At 32.6% G+C, this 12734-nt stretch overlaps 2 protein-coding genes across 2 annotated transcripts; both read right to left on the reverse strand.

Annotated features, from left to right (window-relative positions):
• Nucleotides 1-1450: 1450 nt before the first annotated feature.
• Nucleotides 1451-3367, reverse strand: LOC149173288 (putative receptor-like protein kinase At3g47110). The gene is made up of 2 exons (XM_089427906.1): nt 2272-3367; nt 1451-2169 (listed from the first exon to the last, which is right to left on the reverse strand). The coding sequence occupies exons 1-2, from the start codon at nt 3365-3367 to the stop codon at nt 1721-1723; spliced, it is 1545 nt and encodes a 514-aa protein (XP_089284032.1). The 3' UTR covers nt 1451-1720.
• Nucleotides 3368-8930: 5563 nt separating this feature from the next.
• On the reverse strand, nt 8931-12475 carry LOC149173289 (uncharacterized). The gene is made up of 2 exons (XM_089427907.1): nt 9709-12475; nt 8931-9606 (listed from the first exon to the last, which is right to left on the reverse strand). Exons 1-2 carry the CDS (start codon nt 12464-12466, stop codon nt 9158-9160), a joined length of 3207 nt encoding a protein of 1068 aa, XP_089284033.1. The 5' UTR covers nt 12467-12475; the 3' UTR covers nt 8931-9157.
• Between the last annotated feature and the right edge of the window lie 259 nt (nt 12476-12734).

Consider the following 12734-nt stretch of genomic DNA (forward strand, 5'->3'; position numbering starts at 1 on the left):
TCAAAATCTAAATCTTCAACTCATAATAATAATTGTGCTACTCAAGTTTATCAAGTAGTTTCATAGAAATATGTCTCAAGCCTAATTCCTTCTAGATCTATATGAAAGTTATGTATTTAGTGCAATTCTTAACAAATTTGAAAATAAGCTATTTGTGCTATGTATACATTGATCTTTTTCCACAATTTTAACTTCATCATGTTACTATAAAAGAGTAAAACATTAGATATGTGGAAAAATATAGAAAACTTAATCTTGGTCAACATATTTTTGCTCTTTATTTTAATTGATAGCTTCATGAATGGTTGTGGAAACAAAACCATTGATTTGTTGTATAATCTCTTAAAGAACATGTAAAATTCTTGGTATATTTATATGGCCTAAAAAATACAAGTAAATCCAAATTATAGTGTGTTTTATTGTAGATGTAATAAGATTTATATGCATAAATTTTTCATAAGACAAAGATAGGAGATTTTATAGATGTAATAAGATTTATATGCATAAAGTTTTTATAGGACAAAGATAGGAGATTTTATAGTTGTAAAAAAAATGATGTTATAATTTATGTAACTTTTTCCTATTAATAATCATATCTATATTAATATATTAACAAAATTAATATATTAATAATATATATATATATATATATATATATATATATATATGTATGTATTAATAAATATATTATTTTTAATATAATATAATTTTTTTATATATATTATTATTATTATTATTATATGTTTATCTGCATATATCAACCATGTTTATTAATGTGGTTGTGCTAGTTTAATTAGGCTCTAAACTCTCTCCATATCTCAAATTTTTTTGAAAAAAAAAAAAATTAGTAGAATATTTTTATGTACCAAAAAGACAATAATAAAATTCATATTTGGTCTTAAATAATTAAAACCATAGGACAATAAATTATATTTCGTAAAAAATATCATAATCTAAATCTTAACTCATAATAATAATCGTGCTACTCAATTTTACCAAGTAGCCCCATAGAAATATGTGTCAAGCCTAATTCCTTCTAGATCTATGACAATTACGTGTCTACTGTAATTCTTAACAAATTTGAGGATAAGCTAGTTGTGCCATGTGCATATTGATTTTATTCCGCAATTTTAACTTCATAGTGTTACTATGAAGACGTAACACATTAGATATGTGAAAAAGTATAGAAAACTTAATCTTGGTCAACATATTTTTGCTCTTTATTTTAATTGATAGCTTTATAAATGGTTGTGGAACAAAAAATACCATTGATTTTCTCTGTAATCTCTTAAAGAACCTGCAAAGTTCTTAGTATATTTATATGGCCAAAAAAATACAAGTAAAACAAAATTGTAGTGTGTTTTATTGTAGATGTAATAAGATTTATATGCATAAAGTTTTCATAAGACAAAGATAGGAGATTTTATTGTTGTAAAAAAAATGATCTTCAAAGCTTATGTAACTTTATTTTTACACACACTTTTGTGTGACAATAGACATGCATGTAGAAGGAGAGGGGACTAAGACTAATAAACAACTTTATTTTTACTCACACTTTTGTCTAACAATAGACATGCATGTAGAAGGAGAGGTGACCAAGACTAATAAACAAGTTGCAACCTGAAAAAGCCGAATAAAACTCAAACTACATGTATGTAATGACAATGCACTAAAATTACTTTATGGTCTAGTGACAAAATTACCACCCACTTACAACACTCTAGAATGTAGAAGAAATTTGGTCTTCGCTAGTGATGTTGTGATATGTACTTGCATCATCTAACAAATATGTGGAATTTGAATGGGATTCTGGAATGCCAACAATTCCTTGAAAGGTGTCTCTAATAGATTGGAGCGTACGCACAATGTCCACCATAGTAGGTCGTTCTTCAGGAGAATATTTTGTGCAAAACAAACCCATACTTATGGATTGACTAAGGCAATTGAGATCCTTATCTACTTGAGTGCTTGTACTAGTTCTTCTTAGTAAACTCTTGTCCACCACTTCTCCTAGTTGATTTGGAAAATTGTTACCCACCCATTTCTGCAAGTTCATTCCTTCAACAAATATGTTGTTGGTTGGCTTCTTTCCAGTCAACATCTCCAACAATATGATTCCATAGCTATAAACATCACCTTTTGTTGTGACATGTCCACCCAATCCATATTCTGCATTCATACATTCTCATCATAAGGTGTTTAATTCAAAATGTTTGATAAAAATATGAAACTCATAACATTGTATAGTATGTCATTCTATTCAAATAATACCTGGAGGAATGTAGCCTGCAGATCCCTTAAGAGCAAGTGTAGAAGTGAGAGTGGAATCCTCATAATTTGCAAAGCATATGGTTGCAATCCCAAAGTCTATTACATACGCTTTCATGTCTTCACCAAGAAGCACATTGTTTGGTTTCAAATCACAATGGATCACTTGCATGAAACAATGGTGATGGAGATACACCATGCCTTGGGCAATGTCTATTGCTATATTCAACCTTTGTAGCAATGTCAAACCACTTTCTACTTCAGCATCAGGATATAACCATTTTTCTAAGCTTCCATTTGGTATAAATGGAAATATCAAAGCTTTCACTTGGAGATCTGAATAGGAGGTTATGATTCTAATCAGATTACGATGCCTAACTCTACCCAAAACTTTGCATTCTTTTTTAAAACTTTTGTGAGCTCCCTCATTTTCCAAATCGAGAAGCTTGATTGCAACCATTGTGCCATTGTTCAAAACCCCTTTGTACACTTTCCCAAAACTACCCACTCCTAACAAGTTGGCATCACTAAATCCATTTGTTGCAGCGCTGAGCTCTCCATAGGAAATCCTTTGGTGTCCCATATTTAAGGATGCCCGAACCTCTATAGGGATATTCCTCTTGTGATTTAGTCTACACAAGATTCCTAGAAATAAACACAATACAATAGCGATGACAACTATAACAATAAGCATGACAATTTTTCTCAAATGAGAACCACTACTATGTTTGTGATTAGAGCATAGAGACAAATTTACCCAAGGTCCACAAAGACTAGGATTTCCCATAAATGATGTGGCACCAAGCTTTTTGAAAACTCCACCTTTTGGGACCTCTCCTGACAAGTTGTTGAAAGAGAAATTCATTTGAATGAGCATTTTGAGATTTGCCAACACTGTGGGTATTCCACCTGACAAATTGTTGGAGGAGAAATCCATGTTTTGAAGACTTTGAAGTTCACCGAGTGAGACTGGGATCAGACCTTCAAGTGCATTGTAAGAAAGATTTATGTATTCTAGTTCTTTGCAACTTCCAAGCCCACTTGGAATGTAACCAGTTAGTCGATTTGCAGAAACATCTATAGCTTGAAGCATAGTCATTTTGCTTAATTCCAAAGGCAAGGGGCCTTCTAATAAATTGTTTGAAAGGTTGAAATAGAAAGCTAAATTTGCAAGGCCTGCAACCTCAGGGGTATGTCACCACTAAGTTGGTTGTATGATAGATCTAACAATAGTAAGTTCACACATTTCCCTAGATTTGCAGGGATTTTTCCTGATAGTTGGTTCATATTAAGATATAGATATCTTAATTGATAAAGGCTAGCAATAAAATTGGGAATCCTTCCAGAAAGATTATTGTAATGGATATCCAAAAGCCCTAAACTTTTGAGTTGCCCAATTTCCATAGGAATATTTCCTCGTAAATGATTCTTTCCCATAAATAGCCTTTCCAACTTTTGAAGCATTTTAAGTGCGACTGGGATTGCCCCCGTAAAAGAATTACCTTGTAAATCAAGAAATGTTAAACCAGATAGGTTTCCAATATGTGGAGGTATTTCCCCATATAATTCATTTTCTTGCAAGTTCAGAGAGTATATTTCTCTTGAGAGGCTTCCTATAGAAAAGGGCAAACGTCCCGTGAGACGATTATAACTTAAATCTACAAAATTTAAGGTGGAGCAGTTAGTAAGCACAGTCAGAATGGGGATGCTTGTGCTGCTACCGCTAACCAGTTGATTCGCCCCTAGGTCGAGCAATTGGAGCTGCGTCAACTTACCCAACTCCATGGGCACCATTCCGCAGAGCTGATTGTCATTTAAGTCGACCAACTGAAGATTTGTACAATTGAAGAGAGATGCAGGAATGGTGCCACTCAACTGATTAACACCCAGATACAGTGCAGTCAACCGTGTGTTCTTGCTACACAATTCGGCGGGAATGTGACCAGTCAACTGGTTAAGGGTGATATCCAATAATCCAAGATTGGTGAAGTTGGAAAAGAAAGATGGGATTTGTCCTCTGAGATTGTTAAGACCCATTGATATATAGTTGATTTGGCTTAGCATACCCAATTCCAAAGGGATAGTCCCATGAAAGCTGTTGCGAGACAAGTCTATCGCGTTCAAAGAGGATATGTTTCCCAAGCAGGCCGGTATTCTCCCCGTCAAACTGTTAACTCCTAAGGCAAGGGTTTCTAACTTGGGGAGAACACATAGTTCTTGGGGAATACTTCCTGATAGATTGTTATTGGCCATAGAAAACATCGATAATCTGCGGCACCTACCAAGATTGGGCGGAATAGAACCGTGGAGTTGATTCAGATACAGGTAAAGCTTCTTTAAGCGAAAGAGATTTCCCAATTGATAGGGAATGTGACCCTGGAAACTGTTATTGCCAAGGTCAAGTATTCTAAGAAAGGAGAGATTGCCGAGAAAAGGAGAGATTGTACCTTGTAATTCCATGTGCGACACATTGAGAGAAACCACCCTCTGCCTGCGCCGACTGCATATGACACGTGTCCATTTGCAGAACGAAACATTGCGTTTCCACGACGTGGTTAGTAGTGAGTGAGATGGATGATAGGTGATTGCAGAGAGAAATGCAAGGAGAGCCTCTTCATCGGAAGCATTGCCGTGATGAGGATGCCGGTGGTCTGACAACCGAAGGGCGGAAGAAAATATGGAGGGAGTGAGTATGAGAATGGAAAAAGAAAAGAGGAAAAGTAAAGGCCAAAAAAGAGAGGGGGCGTTACAGATCTGCATCTTCTTCTGCTCTCACAGGAATGGGAATGGTTTGAGTTTGTTGGTTTATTTATAAATAAAGATTCTGACGTTATTGCGTGGTGATAAGGATGAGAAATACAAACGTAACAGAGACGGTGGAAATGTTGGGACGGTGGAAATGTTGGGTTTATTTATTAATATTAATAATTTTTTTAATATTAATAATAATATTTATATTATTATATTAAGAAAATTAATATATTAATTATATATATATATATATATATATATATATATATATAATATTATTATTAATAGATTCCCAATCCATAATGCTAGAATCTATGTTGGCTACACGTTATGCTTGAAGAAACTAATTCCAGGATGTAAATCAACCATATTTATTAATGTGGTTGTGTTAGTTTAGTTAGGCTCCAAACTCTCTCCCTATCTCAAATATTTTTGAAACATTTTATTTTTAGTAGAATACTTTTATGCACCAAAACCCCGTTAATGAAATTCATATTTAACCTTAAATAATTAAAAACACACGACAACATTTTTTTTTGTTAAAAATATCAAAATCTAAATCTTCAACCCATAATAATAATTGTGCTACTCAAATTTACCAGGTAGCTCCATAGAAATATGTTTCAAGCATAATTCCTTCTAGATCTATGACAGTTATGTGTCTAGTGTAATTCTTAACAAATTTGAGGATAAGCTAGTTGTCCCATGTACATATTGATCTTATTCAGCAATTTTAACTTCATAGTGTTAGTATGAAGAAGTAACACATTAGATATGTGGAAAAGTATAGAAAACTTAATCTTGGTCAACATATTTTTGCTCTTTATTTTAATTGATAGCTTCATAAATGGTTGTGGAAACAAAAGTACCATTGATTTGTTCTATAATCCCTTAAAGAACCTGCAAAGTTTTTGGTATATTTATATGGCCAAAAAAATACAAGTAAAACCAAATTGTAGTATGTTTTATTGTAGATGTAATAAGATTTATATACATAAAATTTTCAAAAGACAAAGATAGCAGATTTTATAGTTGTTAAAAAAATTGATCTTCAAAATTTATGTAACTTTATTTTTACACACACTTTTGTCTGACAATAGAAATGCATATAGAGGGAGATGGGATTGTGCTATTATTATTATTATTATTATATCTTAATAGAATTAATATATTAATAAAGTTAATATATATTTAAATGTATCAATGAATATACTAATATTAATATAAATAATTTATTTTTTAAATTATTATTATTAGTATTAGTTTAGGACTTTCTGCGTAACTCAAACACATTTATTATTGTACTTGTGTTAGTTTAGTTAGGCTCCAAACTCTCTTCCTATCTCAAATCTTTTTGAAACAATCTATTTTTAATAAAATCTTTTTATGCACCAAAAATATATTAATGAACCTCATATTTGGTCTTAAATAATTAGAACATGGGACAATAAATTATATTTCTTAAAAATATCAAAATCTAAATCTTCAACTCAGAGTAATAATTGTGCTACGCAATTTTACCAAGCAACTCCATAGAAATATGTGTCAAGCCTAATTCCTTCTAGATCTATGACAATTATGTGTCTAGTGTAAATCTTAACAAATTTGAGGATAAGTTGTTTGTGCCATGTACATATTGATCTTATTCCACAATTTTAACTTCATAGCATTATTATAAAGGAATAAGACATTAGATATGTGGAAAAGTATAGAAAACTTAATCTTGGTCAACATGTTTTTGCTCTTTATTTTAATTGATAGCATCATGAATGGTTGTGGAAACAAAACCATTGATTTGCTCTATAATCTCTTAAAGAACATGTAAGGTTCTTGGTATATTTATATGGCCTAAAGAATACAAGTAAAACCAAATTGTAGTGTGTTTTATTGTAGATGTAATAAGATTTATATGCATAAAGTTTTCATAAGACAATGATAGGAGATTTTATAGCTGTAAAAAAAAATGATCTTCATAGCTTATGTAACTTTATTTTTACATGCACTTTTGCCCAACAATTGACATGCATATAGGAGGGGAGGTTGTCCTAGAAATATTATTATTAATATTAATATTATTTTTTTAATATTAATAATAATATTTATATTAATATATTAAAAAATTAATATATATATTTAAATATATCAATGAATATATTAGTATTAATATAATATAATTTTTTTAACTATTATTATTATAAACAATATTATTATTAATATTATTAATATACGTCTATCGGTGTATATCAACCACATTTATTAATGAAGTTGTGCTAGTTTATTTAGGCTCCAAACTCTCTCCCTATCTCAAATCTTTTTGAAACATTTTATTTTTAGTAGAATATTTTTATGCAACAAAAACACATTGAAATTCATATTTGGTCTTAAATAATTAAAAATATGAGACAATAAATTCTATTTCTTAAAAATATCAAAATCTAAATCTTCAACTCATAATAATAATTGTGCTACTCAATTTTACCAAGTAGTTCCATAGAAATATGTCTCAAGCCTAATTCCTTCTAGATCTATGAAAGTTATGTGTTTAGTGTAATTCCTAACAAATTTGAAAATAAGCTATTTGTGCTATGTACACATTAACATTTTTCCACAATTTTAACTTCATAGTGTTACTATAAAAGAGTAAAACATTAGATATGTGGAAAAATATAGAAAACTTAATCTTGGTTAACATATTTTTGCTCTTTATTTTAATTGATAGCTTCATGAATGGTTGTGGAAACAAAACCATTGATTTGTTGTATAATCTCTTAAAGAACCTCTAAAATTCTTGGTATATTTATATGGCCTAAAAAATACAAGTAAATCCAAATTATAGTGTGTTTTATTGTAGATGTAATAAGATTTATATGCATAAAGTTTTCATAAGATAAAGATAGGAGATTTTATAGATGTAATAAGATTTATATGCATAAAGTTTTTATAGGACAAAGATAGGAGATTTTATAGTTGTAAAAAAATTGATGTTCATAATTTATGTAACTTTTATCTTATTAATAATAATATTTATATTAATATATTAACAAAATTAATATATTAATAATATATATATATATATATATATATATATATATATATATATATATGAATATATTATTTTTAATATAATATAATTTTTTTTTATTTTTTTATTATTATTATATGTTTATCTGCATATATCAACCACGTTTATTAATGTGGTTTTGCTAGTTTAATTAGGCTCTAAACTCTCTCCATATCTCAATTTTTTTTGAAAAAAACAAATTTAGTAGAATATTTTTATGTACCAAAAAGACAATAATAAAATTCATATTTGGTCTTAAATAATTAAAACCATAGGACAATAAATTATATTTCTTAAAAAATATCAAAATCTAAATCTTTAACTCATAATAATAATCGTGCTACTCAATTTTACCAAGTAGCTCCATAGAAATATGTGTCAAGCCTAATTCCTTCTAGATCTATGAAAATTACGTGTCTACTGTAATTCTTAACAAATTTGAGGATAAGCTAGTTGTGCCATGTGCATATTGATCTTATTCCGCAATTTTAACTTCATAGTGTTACTATGAAGACGTAACACATTAGATATGTGAAAAAGTATAGAAAACTTAATCTTGGTCAACATATTTTTGCTCTTTATTTTAATTGATAGCTTCATAAACAGTTGTGGAACAAAAAAATACCATTGATTTTCTCTGTAATCTCTTAAAGAACCTGCAAAGTTCTTAGTATATTTATATGGCCAAAAAAATACAAGTAAAACAAAATTGTAGTGTGTTTTATTGTAGATGCAATAAGATTTATATGCATAAAGTTTTCATAAGACAAAGATAGGAGATTTTATAGTTGTAAAAAAAATGATCTTCAAAGCTTATGTAACTTTATTTTTACACACACTTTTGTGTGACAATAGACATGCATGTAGAAGGAGAGGGGACTAAGACTAATAAAACTTTATTTTTACTCACACTTTTGTCTGACAATAGACATGCATGTAGAAGGAGAGGTGACCAAGACTAATAAACAAGTTGCAACCTGAAAAAGCCGAATAAAACTCAAACTACATGTATCTAATGACAATGCATTCAAATTACTTTATGGTTTAGTGACAAAATTACCACCCTCTTACAACACTCTAGAATGTAGAAGAAATTTGGTCTTCGCTAGTGATGTTGTGATATGTACTTGCATCACCTAACAAATATGTGGAATTTGAATGGGATTCTGGAATGCCAACAATTCCTTGAAAGGTGTCTCTAATAGATTGGAGTGTACGCACAATGTCCACCATAGTAGGTCGTTCTTCATGAGAATCTTTTGTGCAAAACAAACCCATACTTATGGATTGACTAAGGCAATTGAGAGCCTTATCTACTTGAGTGCTTGTACTAGTTCTTCTTAGTAAACTCTTGTCCACCACTTCTCCTAGTTGATTTGGAAAATTGTTACCCACCCATTTCTGCAAGTTCATTCCTTCAACAAATATGTTGTTGGTTGGCTTCTTTCCAGTCAACATCTCCAACAATATGATTCCATAGCTATAAACATCACCTTTTGTTGTGACATGTCCACCCAATCCATATTCTGCATTCAACCATTCTCATCATAAGATGTTTAATTCAAAATGTTTGATAAAAATATGAAACTCATAACGTTGTATAGTATGTCATTCTATTCAAATAATACCTGGAGGAATGTAGCCTGCAGATCCCTTAAGAGCAAGTGTAGAAGTGAGAGTGGAATCCTCATAATTTGCAAAGCATATGGTTGCAATCCCAAAGTCTATTACATACGCTGTCATGTCTTCACCAAGAAGCACATTGTTTGGTTTCAAATCACAATGGATCACTTGCATGAAACAATGGTGATGGAGATACACCATGCCTTGGGCAATGTCTATTGCTATATTCAACCTTTGTAGCAATGTCAAACCACTTTCTATTCCAGCATCAGGATATAACCATTTTTCTAAGCTTCCATTTGGTATAAATGGAAATATCAAAGCTTTCACTTGGAGATCTGAATAGGAGGTTATGATTCTAATCAAATTACGATGCCTAACTCTACCCAAAACTTTGCATTCTTTTTTAAAACTTTTGTGAGCTCCCTCATTTTCCAAATCAAGAAGCTTGATTGCAACCATTGTGCCATTGTTCAAAACCCCTTTGTACACTTTCCCAAAACTACCCACTCCTAACAAGTTGGAATCACTAAATCCATTTGTTGCAGCGCTGAGCTCTCCATAGGAAATCCTTTGGTGTCCCATATTTAAGGATGCCCCAACCTCTATAGGGATATTCCTCTTGTGATTTAGTCTACACAAGATTCCTAGAAATAAACACAATACAATAGCGATGACAGCTATAACAATAAGCATGACAATTTTTCTCAAATGAGAAACACTACTATGTTTGTGATTAGAGCATAGAGACAAATTTACCCAAGGTCCACAAAGACTAGGATTTCCCATAAATGATGTGGCACCAAGCTTTTTGAAAACTCCACCTTTTGGGACCTCTCCTGACAAGTTGTTGAAAGAGAAATTCATTTGAATGAGCATTTTGAGATTTGCCAACACTGTGGGTATTCCACTTGACAAATTGTTGGAGGAGAAATCCATGTTTTGAAGACTTTGAAGTTCACCGAGTGACATTGGGATCAGACCTTCAAGTGCATTGTAAGAAAGATTTATGTATTCGAGTTCTTTGCAACTTCCAAGCCCACTTGGAATGTAACCAGTTAGTCGATTTGCAGAAACATCTATAGCTTGAAGCATAGTCATTTTTCTTAATTCCAAAGGCAAGGGGCCTTCTAATAAATTGTTTGAAAGGTTGAAATAGAAAGCTAAATTTGCAAATCCTGCAACCTCAGGGGGTATGTCACCACTAAGTTGGTTGTATGATAGGTCTAACAGTAGTAAGTTCACACATTTCCCTAGATTCGCAGGGATTTTTCCTGATAGTTGGTTCATGTTAAGATATAGATATCTTAATTGATAAAGACTAGCAATAGAATTGGGAATCCTTCCAGAAAGATTATTATAATGGATATCCAAAAGCCCTAAACTTTTGAGTTGCCCAATTTCCATTGGAATATTTCCTCGTAAATGATTCTTTCCCATAAATAGCCTTTCCAACTTCTGAAGCATTTTAAGTGTGGCTGGGATTGTCCCCGTAAAAGAATTACCTTGTAAATCAAGAAATGTTAAACCAGATAGGTTTCCAATATGTGGAGGTATTTCCCCATATAATTCATTTTCTTGCAAGTTCAGAGAGTATATTTCTCTTGAGAGGCTGCCTATAGAAAAGGGCAAACGTCCCGTGAGACGATTATAACTTAAATCTATAAAATTTAAGGTGGAGCAGTTAGTAAGCACAGTCAGAATGGGGATGCTTGTGCTGCTACCGCTAACCAGTTGATTCGCGCCTAGGTCGAGTAATTGGAGCTGCGTCAACTTACCCAACTCCATGGGCACCATTCCCCAGAGCTGATTGTCATCTAAGTCGACCAACTGAAGGTTTGTACAATTGAAGAGGGATGCAGGAATGGTGCCACTCAACTGATTAACACCCAGATACAGTGCAGTCAACCGTGTGTTCTTGCTACACAATTCGGCGGGAATGTGACCAGTCAACTGGTTAAGGGTGATATCCAATAATCCAAGATTGGTGAAGTTGGAAAAGAAAGATGGGATTTGTCCTCTGAGATTGTTAAGACCCATTGATATATAGTTGATTTGGCTTAGCATACCCAATTCCAAAGGGATAGTCCCATGAAAGCTGTTGCGAGACAAGTCTATCGCGTTCAAAGAGGATATGTTTCCCAAGCAGGCCGGTATTCTTCCCGTCAAACTGTTAACTCCTAAGGCAAGGGTTTCTAACTTGGGGAGGACACATAGTTCTTGGGGAATACTTCCTGATAGATTGTTATAGGTCAAAGAAAAAATCGATAGTCTGCGGCACCTACCAAGATTGGGCGGAATAGAACCGTGGAGTTGATTCAGATACAGGTAAAGCTTCTTTAAGCGAAACAAATTTCCCAATTGATAGGGAATGTGACCCTGGAAACTGTTATTGCCAAGGTCAAGTATTCTAAGAAAGGAGAGATTGCCGAGAAAAGGAGAGATTGTACCTTGTAATTCCATGTGCGACACATTGAGAGAAACCACCCTCTGCCTGCGCCGACTGCATATGACACGTGTCCATTTGCAGAACGAAACATTGCGTTTCCACGACGTGGTTAGTAGTGAGTGAGATGGATGATAGGTGATTGCAGAGAGAAATGCAAGGAGAGCCTCTTCATCGGAAGCATTGCCGTGATGAGGATGCCGGTGGTCTGACAACCGAAGGGCGGAAGAAAATATGGAGGGAGTGAGTATGAGAATGGAAAAAGAAAAGAGGAAAAGTAAAGGCCAAAAAAGAGAGGGGGCGTTACAGATCTGCATCTTCTTCTGCTCTCACAGGAATGGGAATGGTTTGAGTTTGTTGGTTTATTTATAAATAAAGATTCTGACGTTATTGCGTGGTGATAAGGATGAGAAATACAAACGTAACAGAGACGGTGGAAATGTTGGGTGGGTGGGTGGGTGTGCTAATTTTCCAAATCAAAACAAAACAGCATAATCAAAAGATGCTTGACTTTAATAAAATCAATCTAGAAGTATCGTCCGACTTATTAAATTTTTACAACGAAGTAAATGAGCGTGAAAATAT

This window comes from Pinus tabuliformis, chromosome 4_2 (assembly GCF_031772625.1).
Source record: "Pinus tabuliformis cultivar Carrire ecotype Pingquan chromosome 4_2, CPIR1, whole genome shotgun sequence".
Taxonomy (NCBI): Eukaryota; Viridiplantae; Streptophyta; class Pinopsida; order Pinales; family Pinaceae; genus Pinus; species Pinus tabuliformis.

Coding starts and splice junctions, on each gene's coding strand:
- LOC149173288 (XM_089427906.1), bottom strand. CDS start 3,367: ATGACTATGCTTCAAGCTATAGATGTTTCTGCAAATCGACTAACTGGT. Junction 2,170..2,271: donor TGCAGGCTACATTCCTCCAG/GTATTATTTGAA, acceptor GTATGAATGCAG/AATATGGATTGGGTGGACAT.
- LOC149173289 (XM_089427907.1), bottom strand. CDS start 12,466: ATGCAGATCTGTAACGCCCCCTCTCTTTTTTGGCCTTTACTTTTCCTC. Junction 9,607..9,708: donor TGCAGGCTACATTCCTCCAG/GTATTATTTGAA, acceptor GGTTGAATGCAG/AATATGGATTGGGTGGACAT.